This window comes from Macaca thibetana, chromosome 16, assembly GCF_024542745.1.
Source record: "Macaca thibetana thibetana isolate TM-01 chromosome 16, ASM2454274v1, whole genome shotgun sequence".
Lineage (NCBI taxonomy): Eukaryota > Metazoa > Chordata > Mammalia > Primates > Cercopithecidae > Macaca > Macaca thibetana.
This window is the reverse complement of record NC_065593.1, coordinates 63,136,440-63,154,007: the sequence shown is the minus strand read 5'-3', so window position 1 is coordinate 63,154,007 and position 17,568 is coordinate 63,136,440. Positions and strand designations below refer to the sequence as shown.

Genomic DNA, 17,568 nt, shown 5'->3' with positions numbered 1-17,568 from the left:
CGTGCGTGTGTGCAGGGTATATGTGCGGGGGGCGGGGGACCGCCAGCGGGGGGGCGGGGATGTGGTCTGCTGGAAAATGTTTAAAAAAACAAATCCGCTCCAAACCCCCAGCCCCGTGTGGGTGAGCCAATGCCGGCAAGGTGAAGGCTGCTCGGGGTGGGGGCGATGCGACTGCCGCCCGCCCACCCGCAGGCCACGGCGGAGTTGCACCGCGGGGCGGGGCTCGGGTAGGTGTGGCCGGGGCGCTGGGGGTCCCCGGAGGAATGGGCGGTCACGCGGCGCTGGGCGGCGCGGGCCGCACAGGAGTGCGCCGGGGCGGGCGCGAGCTGGGAGCGCTGGGTCCCGGGTCCCAATGCTTGCGGCGTCGCATGTGTGCGCGTGCAGACCCTTCCTGCGGCGGGGAACTGACTTAAAGTCCAACACTCCCGAGCTTTCGCGGCAAGGCCGACCGCCAGCCCGCCCGTGTGGGCGAACGCGAGCCCCTCCGGCGGCCGCCGCGGACCGAGCTGGGCTCCCCTCGCCAGGGCCTCTCCCCCAGCCCCCGAGCCAGCAGCTGGGGGCCGCGGCGCCACTCCCACAGCTCTGGACGCCCAGGCTCTGAGGGGTTAGCACGGGTCGTTCCCCCCACCCTCCTACCGCCCCGGCTGTCGGAACTTGAGCGCACCTCCGACCTCGGGCGCCAGAGGCCTGCTCCCCCTTTCCTACCCCCCAGCACCGCCATGCCCTTGGTGCACGCACGCGGCGGCGGCGGCCAGAAGTCCCCCGTGGCTTATGAATGACACGGACAGGCAAGAACCAGGCGCTGCCCTGAATTCTGGCCCAGCTGGTGGCGGAGGAAGTCCGGAGAGGCACCGGATAGGGCAGAAGGACCTGGCGGTCGAAAAGTCTTGAGGAAGCCGCAGGCCGCTGGGGACACCTCAGCCAGCACCAAAGGCCCCATTCTGGGCCTAGGGGAAGCAAATCCTTCCTCTTGGTGGGCCCTGTCCAGGGCAGTGTGAGATTGGGCCAGAGGTGGGGGAGAATCCCATGGTGGCTGCCCTGCAGCGGCTGCTCAGTCCTGGGGACAGCCTGAGGCCAGACAGGACCTGGCAGTGTCAGGAAGAGATGTCACTCAGGCTCCCGGTGACCCTTGTCCTCGCTCAAGACTTGATGTCCCATTGCCCGAGCATTGCTAAGGGTTGGCTCTGCGCTTTCGCTATGGTTCGTGTATTTATTCTTAAAATCTGACTTTAAGGTCCGGGGGAGGCAAGGAGAACTCACCCTGGCCAGCCTCAGTTGCAGCCTGGGCCCTTCCTGGGAGCTCAGGGTTCAGGTGCCTGGGGGACCTTGGGGCAGTGCCTCTGACACTGCTTCCCCCTTGCTGAGGGAAGGAAAATCTAATGCCTCCTGGGGGGTCTTGGAGGGGGTGGAGGGGAGTGGGTGGGTTCAGATTCTTACATCACTCCCAGACCCATGTCTCAGCATGGCCATGGCTGGCTCCATGCTCCACATACACACCCAACAGTTTCCCAAAGTTGGTGTGACCAAGTGGCTGCCCAACAGGTCCCCTTGGGATGTGGAAAGAAAATAGGAGAAATTTTATATCTCATCCTTTGCAAATGTAATGTAGTCGTATGGTGTAGGAATGAATCTGTATAGTAGTCTAGCCTATAATTTGTAAGTGGCTGCCCCTATCTATTTTGTGAATGCACACTTGAATCCTGCCTTTTACTGAAGAGGGTGTGTAATCAGCAAAGTTTGGAGAGGATTGTCCAGAGGGTAAAACTGCCAGCCCTTCACTGTTGAGTCTCCCCTATCTCTCTGGCTTCATTCTCGAATATCCCTCCCCTTTCTTCCTCCTCTCCTGATGCTTCCACGGTGACATCATTGCTTCACCTCCACTCACCTTGCAGTTACTGGCAGATGCTCCATGCTTTCATGTCAGTAGCTTCGGCAGCATCTTCTGTCTGAGGGCTCCTCTGCCTTGCGCACTGCAAATTCAGATGCCCTTGCTCCTCTTTTGGCCCTTGCCCTGATGCCTGCAACTCTGAAAGTGCCCTGTAGGCACCTTGAATAACTCCTGGGTCACTCTACTGCAGTCATTGTACTTCACAGCACATTTGTCTAGACTGGCAGCTCCTTGCAAGCAAGGCCCAGTCTCATCAGATCGACACTCCGAATACGTGCTCAATGCCACACTCCACGCCTTGACCCTACCGCTGGAGGGGAGAACCTGGGCCCAGCGAGCTTAATCAGTCCTCACAAGGTCGCGGCCGCTGACCCACTAATCAGCTTGAGCCTCCTAATCCATCCCCAGCAGGAACCGCAGGACAGACGGCAGTGGCTCCTGAGAGCTGGCTGGGGCCATTTTGGCCCCTCGCCTGTGGCCTTCTGCAGACTTGGTCTGGGAGGGGATGGGGCAGCTGCGCCATGTGCACCACCCTTTTCCTGCTCAGCACCCTAGCCATGCTCTGGCGCCGCCGATTTGCCAACCGAGTCCAACCGTGAGAAACTGACCGGGCTATGGCTGGCGGTTGGTGGTGGTTGGGGGGAACTATGGGGCTGGGCTGCCACCAAGCTGAAGGTGGGCAGAGGCTGCCTGGACCTTCAGGGGGGCTGGGAGGGCATTTTGAGGAACCCTTGAGAGCTCAGTCTCAGAGCAGGGGAACTTACAGCTTCAAAGGCTCTAGTTGCAGCCTCCAGTCCCATAGCCCAATACGGCCGGGACCTGTGGAGGGACAGGGAGGGACTGGGCACAGCCACAGCTCTTCCTGCCTACTCTTGCTCCCACAGAGAGCCCAGCGACGTGGATGGGGCAGCTAGGGGCAGCAGCGTGGACGCAGACCCTCAGTCCTCAGGCAGGTAAGGCAGGAGTCTGGGCTGGGGGAGGGAGGGTGCTGCCAAGGAAGCTGCGGCTGTGCACGCCTGGGGGTGCACGTGTGTGCCTGTCTGCCCGCCTGTGCGTGCACCCTATCCTGGCCCTTGCCCTAGGCACCCTGCTCCCTGTCCACCTGGTGGGCAGGCTGGATGTCTGTTTTCTGCGATTGGGAATGGGAGCCCTCAGCCCGCTCCTCTGGACCAAAGCCGCTGTTTTTCTATCTCCAGTAAGGGGCGGTCCCCCGGGGCACCTTCTGTCGGAAGGCACAGGGAAGTGGAGGGAGGGATGAGGCAGGAGTAGCTCTGAGTGGCTTTGCTCGCCTTTCCTTGCCCTTCCCCCTCCTCCTCCTCTGCCCCCGCCCCGCCTCGGCTCCGCTGCCTGAGCCTCCAGCAGGATTCGCTGTCCAGTCCCCAATAGAAGGCGCGGGAGGAGCATGACATCATCAGCATTGAGTGCCATTGGCTGGGTAGCCCCTGCGGGCAGGACGCTGTCTCCAGTGGCCAGAAAGTTAACTCTTCCCTAGGCTGGAGCCATGTGGTCTTTAGGGGGTGAAGTTGGGGGAACTTCCAGACTTTTCCTTCCCTGGGTGCCCAGTGTCGTTTGATGATAGGGGTGCCTATCCCAACGAAACACTGGAAAAAATCAGCAAATCTTTATGACGTTCCAGTGCATGAACGGTTCCTTCTGTGCCTATGGACTCACCTAGCATGGGAGACCTGTCTGAAGAGTGACTTTTTTGCTCCCAGTGAAACAAAGAGTAAAAAAGATCCGATGACATCTTTGGGTCAGGGCCCACTGGTAGGAGGGTGTCTCCACACAGGGAGGACTCAGGTGGCGGGTACTGTGACCATCCATGTCTGAGTGGGGACCTGCCAGCAATGTGTCCCTTTGATATGCGGAAACTGGCAATCGAGAGAACTTCAGTCTTTCTGTCTCCTGTCATCTGAGTCCTGGGATTCTGAGTCCTGAGATTCTGATGATCAGAAGGCCCAATGGGAAGCCCTGGGCCTGTACAGGAAACGGCGGCATTTTTGTGACACCTCAACTCGATAGGCCAGCTGGGATCATCATAATAGAGCCTGATTGATATCATTAGTTAAATCAGCTAAAATGACCACCCCTGGGCCTCCCCTGATAGGAGGCCCTCAAATGCTAAGTGGTCCACGCTATTGAGCCCAGGTCTGGAGTTGGGCAGGGATAATTTAAATCCTGGCTTCCCTCTTACTAATGGAAAGACTATGGGGGACATTTACAAAAACAATCGGTTTATTTATATGTAAACTAGGATTAATAACAGAGTGGTTGCCAGGTTTTGGTGAGGGTGCAGAGTGATTGCTCCATAAATGCTAGCAGCTGTCTTGTTTCATGCTCGGGACCTGTGCTTTAGTTTTCTCCAGAGGTTTCTTATATATTAACTCACTTGGAAGGCTCAGTGACCCCAGAGGATTGGCAGGACATGTGGTTTTAATCTTTGGTTAATGGTTGTGGAAACGGAGGGACAGGGAGATTTAGGTGGCTTGCTCCCGATCATCTATCTCATTTGTGGTTAATGCGGGACGTTCAGGCCCCTGACTTCCAGGCAGGGTCTCTTCTACATGAAATGGACCTGGACCTCCTGGCAGGAGAGAAAAGGCCAAATCTGAGGACCATCTGGCCAGGCCAGGCCTGGCGTGACTTAGCCAGAAGGAAGCAGTTGCCTATTAACTCCCTGGGACCCAGTTAACTGGAAAAATTGGTCTGACATCGAGGAACCACCTGCTGATGGTGGCTGCCGTGGAGGGCTGGCGGTGGGGGTGACATTTCTACTCTCCAGTCACACTGTCCTAAATGCCAACTGATTCCTTAGGTGGTCCTGCCCCTGAATATTGGGGTGAATTGATAGGGATGGGAGGAGGAGGAATAGGAGAGTCAGAAACATGGGAAGGTCGTGCCCTTCAATCCTGACCCAGTGCTTTCCTCTGTTTAGGGAGAAAGAACCTCTGAAGTAAGCCCTCACCTCTGCAGGTGGGGCTCAGGCCCAGAGACTGGGATCAGCTGGCCCAGGCAGGTAGGGCAGGGCTGGGAGCTGGGGAGGGCAGAGGGCAAGGCTGGGGACAGGCAGGAAGAAATAGGCAAGGCCCGGCCATGTGGGAGGATAGCAGGCAGTGTTCAGCTCTTTTGGTCACTGACGGAGGTTCAAAGTAGGCAGATGGACTCGTGCCTTTGGCTGCTACCTTGAGCCTGTTGTGTTCCAGGCAATGGGGCAAGGGTTAGTTTGAAGAGAACCAGGTGTGGTTTGACCATACTTTCTAGGCTTGGGGATGGCAAGGTGGTCGTGCTGGGGCATGAGGGCAGTGTCAGAGGGCGTCCAAGGGAGAGGCGGTGTTCTGGGACATCCACTCTGAAATGCAAGTCTCATCCCCAGGTGTGGGAGAAGTGCTGATCTGTTCGGTTTTCTGTTTCAGCCCAGGTCCTGGTTCGTCCCCTAGCCCAGGAGGATGCTGTGGGAGCCGGAGCAGCAGCAAGAGGGAGAATGGGGGGAAGCAGCACTAGAGAAGGTAGATGCCAGTCTCCCCTTCCCCCAGGCCCTGGGTATGGGCTCCTGAGCAGGACCTGGCTGGGCCTGGCAGAAAGAGCAGACGTGCTCACTGTTCTGTTACGGGCTTCCTTCCCTCTGAGCTCCTGAGGCTTCTTTGAGGGACTGCTAAGCCTGAGAAAACCTAGAGTGAGGGACTTGCTGGGTCCACCAGGCTGATTCCGGGGCAGCCAGCAGCCCAGGCAAGAGGTAGGAATAAATAAGGAGTGAGGAGACCCCAGGAGCAAGGGACAGCTGATAGCTCACGTTTACTAAGCAAGGGCTTCCATTCATTCTGTAATTTAATCCTCAGTCACCCACAGAGCCTGGTAATGTTATTATCCACAATTTCTAAATGGGAAAACACAGAGAGAGGTTAAATAATTTGCCCAACGTCACCTAGCTAGGAAGTGGAGGCTCCCAGGCTCACACTGGAGCTGCAGGGCCCACGCTCCTACCCACCATGGCAGGCGGCCTCCCCTGGAACCCAACACAGTTTGCACGGGTTGGGGGTGGTTTGCTGGCCTGGCTGACTGCCTGTCAGCCCAGGAGCTATTCTGTTAAGCCTCCGCTTGTGGTCTGAGGTGCTGGTGTCAGTTTGCCACAGCCGCACTTGCTTCTGTGTCATTTGCCTTTCCCCAGTTCCCAGAGCTCATCCTGTCACTGGCTGCTCTGCTGAAATTATCAATAAGAAATGCCAGTTGGATCTGTGACATGTCTGCCTGCAGCTGGATGGGAGCAACTGACAGCTTGTCCTCCGAATGTGTTTTCTGTATGTGCGCGAGCGCATGTGTTCCAAACGGGCAGTAGCGTGTGGGAAGGAAAAACCCTGACACTTGTTTTTGTCAATTTGCTGATGCTCAGTCCCGGCGGCTGCCTTCTTTGCCCCCAGCTGCTCTGCCATTTCTCTTTTTCCAATCCTGCGCGATCCTGAGCAGAGATAAAAGCAGATTTCCGCTTCTGCTCCCAGATCCAGGCGCAGACCCTGCAGGCAGCTGCTCCAGACATCTCACAGCTATTAGTCTTCAAAAGCCCCCCGTGCCTCTGTGCACACACGTCTCTCCTCCCCAGCCAGCCCCCTCCCAGCCCAGTGGTGTTGTCTCTGCCTGGCTGGCCCTTGCCCTTGACTTCCAGGCAGTAGGAGATGGAGTTCTCTAGACAGCAGCACCTCAGCCGCCGCTCCGCCTCTGGAGGGAGGGAAGGGAAAGGGTGAGGGATGCCACAGAGGAGAGGGAACCGCTGGGGAGGTGCTCAGGGTGGGGGAGGAGGTGTACCCCGCTGGGGAGGGGCTGCTGGTACCTCGGGGAGCCTGGCTGGGATGTGTGCGAAGGCAGTTCTGTGGGAGCCTCTCAAAGTAGGGCAGGCAGGAGGCAGGGGGAAAGTCACACTAGGGAAGGAGCCTGCAGAGGCAAAGCCACAGCGCCAGCCTGACCCAGGCCGTGAGCCTGTGACCGTCTGTCTCAGCTCCTGTCAGCCTGTCCCTCTCTTTGGAGGCATCGGCCTTCCCGGTGACAGGCCTGTCAGGCTGAGAGCCAGAGGGCACTGTTCCTGGGACCCCATCTGTGTTCCCCGATCCTATCTGCATTTATTCTCTAATCTATTTGCCATGTTCCTGTCACCTCATCCTTGCTGCCATTTCCAAGTTGCCCATCTCCTTCCACTGGTGTGAGGAATTGTCAGGCCAAGGTCATGGAGCTGGCTTATGGCCCAGATGCACCTCCCCAGGGCAGCGCCCCTCCACAGCCCTGTTCCAAGAACCTGCACCGGAGGCGGTGGCTGCTCCAGGGATCCCATCCAGATGAAGGGCGGGAAAGAGGGAGGAAGGGGCTGCTGGCGGCCAGAGGGGCTGTAGTTACCTGGGCTTGGAGGTTGCCTGGGCAGCTGGGGTGCCATGTGGGCTGGGTGGGGGGGCTGTCTCCCCCAGGGAGCAGGCTGGCTTTGGTGGGAGCAGATTGTGTTTACACCTTCCCCGCACACCCAGCCCACGCTCGCCTCTTATTCCCGGGGCCTCTCCCACCCCTGGGCTCTGCGCAATCTGTACATTTGCAGCTTCTGCTGCAGGAAGTTGCCTCTCTCAGCCTAGAGCTCCCCACAGAAGGCTCCTGGGACCTGGGTGCCCCTTCCTCGGCCCACTGGCTCCCATCACAGGGGTTAGTGTGAAGCTCAGGGCAAGGGTGGACCTCCAAATGGGGGAATTGCTTAAATCCTGACTACGACACTGTCCCCACGGAGGCTGAGTCCTTTGGCTGAGTCCTTTTTCCTCCCTTTCCTTGCAAAGAGCCGTTGCTTGGGAATGGGAGCAGGCGTGCTCAGCGGCTTGGGAGAGGGCAAATAAAGGGCAACTACAGAGGGAGAGCTGAGGCAAAGGGTGGGGTCCCTTCTGGTCCGGGGTGCTGGCTACTGTGAAATAACAGAGTCCGAGAGCAAGGTGTCCAGAGTCAGAGCTCCTGGGTGTGAACCTTGTTCCACCAGGACATCCTACCTCTGTGGCCTGGGTTTCTGAACACCTCTGTGCCTCAGTTTCTTTAGCTGTAGGATGCAGATCCTACTGGTATCTGTGTCTTAGAGTTGTTGTAAGGGTTGATTAGATAATGCATGGAAGATGTTTAGCACGTTGGGTAAGTGTCCCATATATGTGAGCTGGCACAATCCAGTTTGAACTGTAAGTTACTGAACAGTGGTAGATTCAGGATGGCTAGAGTTCCTCACATCCTCACTCTGTGGTCCTTCCTGCTGTCTCTCCACATACACAGAGCTGGGTGACCAGTAGTTCTGCAACAGACTAGAGGATGGCAGAGGGTGGCATTGCTGGGGTGGGGAAGCCCCCTCTAAGTCTGTACTGGAGAAGACCACCTCTACCTCTCTGTGCCCAGAACCGTGTCCCAACCTCCAGTGGGGCCTTGACCTGGACACCGCCACTCCCAGCTGGCTCTGCTTCCGGAATGAACCTTAGCTCCTTGACAAGATGGGAGGCGCTGCCCTGCTGTGGTGCCTTCCTCCGTGTGAATGCTAATCTCTCTGCTGGGGGAGACTGAGTGACAGGGAAAGGCTGCTTGGAGCTGCAGGGCGGCTGAGGGCAGCAGCCAGGAGCAGGGAGGTGCTGCTCCTGCGACTGAGGCTCAGGGTGGCTGCCAGTCTCTCCTGGAGACTGGAGCATGACCAGGGAACTAATGAGGTGGCGGGGGTATGGTGGGGGTGAGGGAAGTAGCCACCACAGCTGTGGCTGTCCACTGTCACCCTGGGGAGTACCCACTCACTCCAAGTGTGCGGTTGTGTGTGTGTGTGTGGTTGTGTGTGTCTGGTTGTGTGTGTGTGTGTGGGTGCACAGACAGTCCTGGGCAAGGGCAAACAGCAGAGGTGCTGGGCCGAGACTAGATGGGTAGGGCACGGTGCCCGCTTTGAGACAGGCATGATGGCGAGAGAGCGAACCCTGCTGGTTCCTCAGGCTCCCGTAGCCCCTCTGCTGTTGGGAAGAAGCCCAAGACCTAGAGCTAGAAGAAGATAATGCTTCTTTGTGAACCTCAGAAGAACATCAAAGTGGTTCGCACGGAAGCTTATGTTAATATAATGAAGATACTAACCGTATGATTAATAACCACTAACATGCATTGGGCGCTTACTATGTGCTAGGCACTGTGCCAGCTGCTGTATTTTACGCACTGTTTCATTTATGCGGCAGGAATGGTTATCGTTTATCCAATAAGGAAAGTGAGGTTCACCGAACTTGCTTAAGGTCACTCATAGCTGGCAGCGAAGCCAGGACCTGAGCCTGGGAAATTTGATGCCAAAGCTTGGGATAGAGGGGGCCGAGTCTCGAGGTGGGGGCCGTGAGGAAATTCTGGTTGTGACCTGTCTACAAGGCACAAGGAATGGAGCTGTGGGCCTGCCTGCCCTGCCTTTGCAGGTGGGCTGGTGTTGGCCAGGGTCATCACCACTGTTCTGTCTTCAGAAACTCACATTCAAGGGCAGACCAGACTCTGGGCCCTGAGAGGCTGGTTCTTGCCTGCCAGGTGAGGGGGAGAGGACAGCTGCCCCTTTAGGATCCCCCAGTCTTCCACAGGGAGGACGTGGTGGCCCCTGGCAGGGATGACAGACAGCGAGGTCATCACCCATAGTCACTGCCACTGCCACTGCCACTCTGTTGCCTCCTTCAGCCAGGGGCAGGCCCTGGGGAGAGGACAGGACGGTAGCTAGCAGCCCAGCTGGAGACGGGAGCCTGGTGAGGAAGGCTGTTTTGATTTGTTTTTGCAGGGGGAGGGTGCAGGGCATGGAGACCGAGGAGGTGGTTTGAGGGGGATCCGCTGACAGCTGGCAGCCAGTCCTTGTGCCTAAGGAGCACAGACCCTCTCTGTGGGACACATGTGCCCCCTAGTGGGGATTACGACTGTAGTAGGGGGCTGAGAAAATTTTTAAAAATTTACTAACAGACTCAGCCTGTGAGCCTGGGTAGGAGAGGCCAATCCTATCCCTATGTGAACACACACACACACATTCACACATACACACACATTCACACACAGAGACACATACATTCACACATACAAACACATTGATACACAGAAACACATTCACACACACATGCGTGCACAGACATACACATATACAAACATACACATACATACACACATACACACACACACACACACATTCACACACACATACACAGACATACACATATATATATCCACACACATACACATACAGACATACACAGACACACATAACACACATTCACACATAGACATATACATACACATACACATTCACACACACATACACACACATTCATACACACACATTCACACATACACAGACACATATACATTTACATACATACACATACACAGACATACACAGACACACATAACACACATATTCACACATAGACATATGCGTACACATACACATTCACACACACATACACACACATTCACACACACACATTCACACATACACAGACATACACATATACATTCACACACATACACATACACACATACACACACACAGACACAGACACACACAATCACAGATACACATGCATACACACACACATTCACACATACACATACAGACATACACCCATATGCACAGACACACACATACAGACATATACACATATAGACACATAACATACAGATACACACACACACATATACACAGATACACATAAACACACATACATATGCACACAGACACACACAGAAACATACACATACACAAACATACACACAATATCATATGCAGAGGCAGAAGCCATTTGAACTCAGCATTAAAAGAAATAAATGTGTTAATTTGGTCATTTATTTAACAAGTGTGTCCTGGGAACCTGCAATGTGCAAACCCTGTGTCAGGTGTCAGGAGTGACACTCAAGGAGAGACAGACCCTGCCCTGCCAGCTGGTCCTATAGGAAGGCCCCAGCCTAGGTGGCCTAGTTCTGCCAGCCCAACCCTGCCTATCCCTGTGACCTTTTGTTCTCCAGACCTCGGTTTCCTCATTTGATAAATATTTGTCAAGCCCAGGTGTGCTGGAGTGAAGATATAAAGGACTAATGATCTCCTCAGGAAAACAGCTGTTTAGTAAAATGAAGGGGATGGACCAGAAGCTCTCTGGGAGCCCCACTGATTTTCCCAATCGAAAGCGACTATAATGAACTGTGTCTGGAGGTGCTGTGTGCCAGGGACTGTGGATCCAGAAACGGATTAAGACCTGCCACAAACAACCAGAAAACTGGGCAAGATATAAGAAACAGACACTTGACAACAGGCAGCACACAGGACAGTGACCCCATGACTGCCTCAGCTTCTGCCTGGAGACAGTTCCCTGACTGTGCCCTGGGGAGGGGAAACCCAAGTGGACCACAGTGGCTTTGCTACGGTGAGGAGGAGACAGAATCAGAGGTCAAGACAGTGTGAGATTCGTAAGGATATACACACAGATCAATGGAATCCAAAAACAGATGCAGCAAAGGTAATCCAATGGAGAAAGAAAGGTCCTTTCAACAGGATACAAAAAGCACTAACCAGAAAAGAAAATTAATACACTGGACTTTATCAAAATTAAACCTCTGCTCTTGGAAACACCGGGAATAAATATTTGCCAAACAAAAATCTGAGAAAGGACTAGTATCCGCAATACATAAAGCACTTTTACAATTCAATAATAAGACAGCCCAATAAAAAACGGGCAAAGGTTTTAATAGACACTACAACAAAAAATATACATACAGCTAAAATACATAGAAAGATGTTCAACATGCGGCTGGGGGCGGTGGCTCACGCCTGTAATACCAGCACTTTGGGAAAGAAAGATGTTTCACATGCAAATCAAAAGCCCAATGATATACCACTACCTGCCCACCAGAATGGTTAAAGCTGAAGGCTGACCATAGTAAGTACTGTCCAAGATGTGACCCTGTCATACACGGCTGGGGACTGGTGAAGTGTTACAACCACTTGGGAAACCAGCATGGCGGTTTCTTATAAAGTTATCCCAGAGGAATGAAAACTTACATCCACAAAAAAGACTGCAAAGATGTTCATGGCAGCTTTATTAGTAATAGCTACAAACTGGAAACAATGCAAATATTCCTCAACATGGGAATAAACACACTGAGATATATTAAGATAGAATAATCCTTAGCAATGAAAAGGAAATGAACTGCTGATGCCAACGACATGGGTAAACTGAGAGAAGCCAGACACAAAAGAGCAGCTACTGTGTGATGATGACATGTGCATGGAATTCTAGGACAGGCAGAACCCGACTGTTAGTGACAGAAGGCATCAGTGGTTGACTGGGGCTGGGGTTAGATATCGTGGGGGTTGACTGCAAGGGTAAGAAGTTTTGTTTTGTTGACTGCAAAGTAAGACGGAGTCTTACTTTGTCGACCAGGCTGGAGTGCAGTGGTGCAATCTCAACTCACTACAACCTTCACCTCCTCAGTAGCAGGGATTATTGGCATGCACCATCACGCCCAGCTAATTTTTGTATTTTTAGTTGAGACAGGGTTTCATCATATTGGCCAGGCTGGTCTTGAACTCCTGACCTCAAGTGATCCGCCTGCCTCGGCCTCCCAAAGTGCTAGGATTACAGGCATGAACCGCTGTGCCCGGCCTAGAAGGTTTTTGTTGTTGTTGTTGTTGTTTTTGAGACGGAGTTTTGCTCTTGTCACCTAAGCTGGAGTGCAATGGTGCAATCTTGGCTCACTGCAACCTCACCTCCTGGGTTCAAGCAATTCTCCTGCCTCAGCCTCCTAAGTAGCTGGGATTACAGGTGCCCACCACCATGCCTGGCTAATTTTTTGTATTTTTAGTAGAGACGGGGTTTCACCACGTTGGCCAGGCTGGTCTCGGACTCCTGACCTCAGGTGATCCACCAGCCTCGGCCTCCCGAAGTGCTGCACCCCACCTAAGAAGGTGCTTTTGAGGTGACAAAAATGTTCTAAATCTTAACTGGGATTGTGGTTACATGGGTCTATACACTTATTGGACTAATGAACCATACATTGTGAATGGTTATACTGTATTGTATGTAAGTTACACCAGAATAAAGATGATTTAGAGTTAGAAACAAAACAAGAATGAAGATTGATGCTTGTTTTACTCATCATCTAGCAGAAAAGCCAGACATGCAAACAAATCATCATAAAACAGTGGGATGAGTATTCAAAGTATGCTGAAATAACACGAACTCCCATTTATCAAGTGCTTACCTTGTGCCAGGCGCTGTGCTAAGTGCTCCGAAGCACTGACCTAACGAAGTCCCGTGATGTTTGGATGATGAGGACCTCCTCCTCATTTTACAGATGAGAAAATAAGACTCAGAGAGAAGTAAGGTGACTTTTGCCAAGGTTACTCAGTTAGAATCAGTAGAGCTGGGACTTTCCTCCAGGTCGTCCTGGGTTGCAGACAATGTGCTAATCCACCTGCCACCAGGAAGGTGCCACGAGGAAACAGCTCGGGAATTGTTGCAGCATCTCAGTCAAAACTTCGCAGAGGAGGTATTTAAGTAGAAGCTGGAATTTGCTGAGCAGAGAAGAGAATGCAGCGAAGGGACTTTCAAGGCAACAGGAACAAACACCACCACAAGCAAAGGTTATGCAACAGCTGTGAGAAGGCAAGGTTTCTGGGCATGGAGAGACATGCCCAGGAAATAACAGAAGAGATCCATGGAACATTATATCATCTACAAATTCATTTATTTTTATTTTAAAAAAATCAGTTTTTGAGTAATACTCTAGAGGCAGTGGCTCTGCCAAGCAGGGAAGTCAAATGCATTGCTTTTCTTCCTGGATGCTGTTTGGCAAGCACAGACAATCCACAACTCCAACGCCATCTATTCTCAATGCATAGGGTCTGTGTCGTATTTCTCCTCCTCCAGAAAGTTAAAGCTAGGTGAAACTTGAAAGCATTGATCCCAGGTTTTGTTTTTTATTTTTATATTTTTACTTTTCTTCCATCTGCCTGGTCATCTGCATGGTCCCAGATTTCTGAACAGGATTTGCAACACTGTTTCATGGTCCTAAGAACTCTCAGGAAAAAAATCCTCTATGTTTTCATGACAGGTTTTCTAGGTGGGTGAATTAAAGTCTCTGGAGTTAAGCAAAAACGTTCCACTGTCATAGTGTAATTTTTTAAGGCAACACAGCATGGTGGCTGAGACCATGAGTTTTTAGCTGGATTGTTTGAGTTCAGATCTCAGTGCTTCACTTATGAATTCCTTTAACCTTTCTGCACCTTGACTTCCTCAGCTGCGAAATGGGAAGGGGGGGGGCGGTGATAATGACAGGGCTGTCATGAGAATCAGATGAGACAGTGAATAAAAGGTGCTTCCAGAGTACCTACCACAGAGTAAACATTTCATATACACATAGCTGTTGTTACTTCAGAAAGGACGCTTGCACACATCAGCTCATTTTCTGTATTCTGCCATGATCCATTCTTCTGGGAAGAATTATTTTTAAAAGATATCATTTAGGATGATTTGACTGAAATAGAACACCCAACTTAAAATGACTTAATAAGATTTCTTTTTTAAATCTCACTTTTTTTTTTTTTTTTTTTTTTGAGATGGAGTCTCGCTCTGTCACCCAGGCTAGAGTGCAGTGGTGCGATCTCCGCTCATTGCAAGCTCCGCCTCCCGAGTTCAAGCCATTCTCCTGCCTCAGCCTCCAGAGTAGCTGGGACTACAGGCACCCCCCACCACACCCGGCCAATTTTTTTTGCATTTTTAGTAGAAACGGGGTTTCACCGTGTTAGCTAGGATGGTCTCGATCTCCTGACCTCGTGATCCGCCTGCCTCGGCCTCCCAAAGTGCTGGGATTACAGGCGTGAGCTACTGTGCCCGGCCTAAAATCTCACATTTTGTAATTCACTCAAACTGAGATGCCATTGCTTGCAAGACACATCTGCATTTAAGAACGTGAAAATGCAACCGGCTGTGGTGGCTCATGTTTGTGATCCCAGCACTTCGGGAGGCTGAGGTGGGCGAGTTACCTGAGGTCAGGAGTTCAAGACTAGCCTGGCCAGGATGGCGAAATGCTGTCTCTGTTAAAAATACGAAAATTAGCTGGGCGTGGTGGTGCATGCCTGTAATTCCAGCTACTTGGGAGGCTGAGGTAGGAGAATCACAAGAACCCAGGACGTGGAGGGAGGTTGCAGTGAGCCGAGATCATGCCACTGCATTCCAGCCTGGGTGACAAGAGCAAAGCTCTGTCTCAAAAAAAGAAAAAAAACCCATATATGTATATGTGTGTATATATATGTATATGTGTGTGTGTGTGTGTGTGTATATATATATATATGAAATGTACAAATGTGTCTCTGAATCAAAACAAGAGGTCTGAAGTTCAGGGGTGTCGGGACTGGCGGCTTCTGCAGGTCAGCAGCATCACTGAGGACTCATGTTCTTTCTTCTCTCTACTCTGCCATCGCAGTCCTTCAGCTCCTACTTAATGGAAGCCTTGCAGATGCAAGATGGCTCCAGCAGGCCCAGCATCACTTCTTCACAGTGTCCCAAAGCCAGAAAAAAGGCTGTTGTTTTTAAAAGCAGGAAAACTTTCCCAAACTTGGCCAGAATTGCATCGGAGACCCTTTCCCAAAACAATTTCCAGCGAAGGGAATAGACTGACCATGTCTGGTACAGATGAATGAAGATTTGCCCCTGGGGGCTAGGGAGGGGCTTGCCCCTGCTGACGCAGACACTTGCCCAGCAGCTGAACAGAGCCTAGGTTCATCAGATGGAGGAAGAGACTGGCCGCTAACAGTGCCTGACATACAGATGTGCTTCCTGTGATGCCGCTGCTGCCACCGTTCCAAATGTAAGCAGTCAGCTGCTTGGGATACTACCTACCTTCTTTTGTGTTCTTATTAATACAATTAAAGATTGCTTTCTGGGTAGAGAAATTAACCTCAATATTCTAAAGACTGTTTTCTTTATTTTTATGTATTTATTTTTTGAGACAAGATCTTGCTCTGTCACCCAGGCTGGAGGGCAGTGATGCAATCATGGCTCACTGCACAGCCTCAATCTCACGGGCCCCAGCAATCCTCCCACCTCAGCTTCCCATCCAGCTCGGGCCACAGGCATGTGCCACCACACCTGGCTGTTTTTCATTTTTAATTTTTTATTTATAGAGATGGAGGTCTCCCTATGTTGCTCAGGCTGGTCTTGAACTCCTGGGCTCAAGCGATCCTCCTGCCTTGGCCAACCAAAGTGTTGGGATTATAGGCGTGAGCCACTGCGACCAGCCCAAAGACTGTTTTCTATTACTGTGGGTTTCAGATACCATGTCTTAAACCCCGTCAGTGACCACCCCAACACAATAGGCCAGTTGACTGAATTCTCCCTTTGTACTCAGAGCCTGGGTCCCTGAAAAGCGCTGGGGACTTCTGCCTTCCTGTTTGTAAAGGGTCACTAGACTGTGACTCTTTCCATGTCAATAAATAGAGGTCTGCACTAGCCTGGTATAATGGCTGCATAATAATTCCACGGTAGGTAAAACTCAAATGTCCTAGCTCTCACCAGCAACGAGTGCAAATGAGATCACAGTAACATCCACATTTCAGTCTCAACAGCTCTGAGCCCTTGCCGGCTCATTCAGGAATTCTGATACATTCTCTGAAGTCTCCCCAGTTATTTCTGGGTTGGCTACACAGTGTACTTTACATGTGCTGAGGCACAAGGCCTCTCATTGTATTTCACTCCAGCCTCTTGGCCACTGCCCAGCTGCCCTGGCATCCCTATCTGCCATGAAGCTGCCGTTGGGGAAGCAGTGTCCAGTCAGGTGTGAAGGCGACTTGGTGGCCTGCGGCGGAGCGAGGAGTGAGGAGCTATAAAGAATGGCCCTCACTATACACTGGGTGGCATCCAGGCCCAATATAGCCCTGCTAGAGCCCGGAGCCTCCATCTTCCACACATCAGCTCTGCAGCCTCCCATCCTCACTCTTCCTGCCATGAAGTGGCTCAAATGGCAGAGCAGGTGCCCACTGTTCCTCCTTTCAACCTCATTTCTGATTTTGTCCCCAACTACCCCTACAAACACATGAAAATCTTCCTTCTCCCTTCCTCCCCCAAAACAAAAGTCCTTATACATAAGGTCACCTTATTCATTAGTGGAAAAAGCATGGATTCTACAGGCTGGGAGCAAAGTCTGACCCTGCCATTACTGGTTATGTGAATTTGGGCAAGTTACCAAATTTCCCAGTGCTACTGTTTCCTTATCCGTAAAATGGGAACAGTGATAGTGTTACCAGAGAGGAGTCCTGATCCAGGTCCCAAAAGAGGGTTCTTGGATCTTGAGCAAGAAAGAATTTGGGGTGAGTCTATAAAGTGAAAGCAAGTTTATTAGAAAAGTAAAGGAATAAAAGAATGGCTACTTGGCCGGGCATGGTGGCTCAGGCCTGTAATCCTAGCACTTTGGGAGGCTGAGGCAGGCAGATCACTTGAGGTCAGGAATTCAACACCAGCCTGGCCAACATGGTGAAACCCTATCACTACTAAAAATACAAAAATTAGCCAGGCGTGGTGGCGTGCACCTGTAATCCAGCTACTTGGGAGGCTGAAGCAGGAGAATGGCTTGAACCCGGGAGGCGGAGGTTACAGCACCACTGCAGCCTGGGTGACAGAGCAAGACTCTGTCTCAAACAAACAAAC

The 17,568-nt window shown here is 52.1% G+C and overlaps 2 protein-coding genes across 3 annotated transcripts in view; one reads left to right on the top strand and one right to left on the bottom strand.

Annotated features, from left to right (window-relative positions):
• CYGB (cytoglobin) overlaps nucleotides 1–17,568 on the bottom strand; it is a 326,406-nt gene that overhangs the window by 10,736 nt on the left and 298,102 nt on the right. The gene's annotated exons all lie outside the window — the stretch shown is intronic.
• On the top strand, nucleotides 1,231–15,818 carry PRCD (photoreceptor disc component). Of its 2 annotated transcripts, XM_050764515.1 has the most exons (5): nucleotides 1,231–2,483; nucleotides 2,773–2,841; nucleotides 4,824–4,904; nucleotides 5,302–5,394; nucleotides 15,350–15,818. In XM_050764515.1, the coding sequence occupies exons 1-3, from the start codon at nucleotides 2,410–2,412 to the stop codon at nucleotides 4,843–4,845; spliced, it is 165 nt and encodes a 54-aa protein (XP_050620472.1). In that variant the 5' UTR covers nucleotides 1,231–2,409; the 3' UTR covers nucleotides 4,846–4,904; nucleotides 5,302–5,394; nucleotides 15,350–15,818. The 2 variants fall into 2 exon arrangements, with proteins under 2 accessions (XP_050620472.1, XP_050620471.1); XM_050764514.1 differs by lacking the exon at nucleotides 4,824–4,904.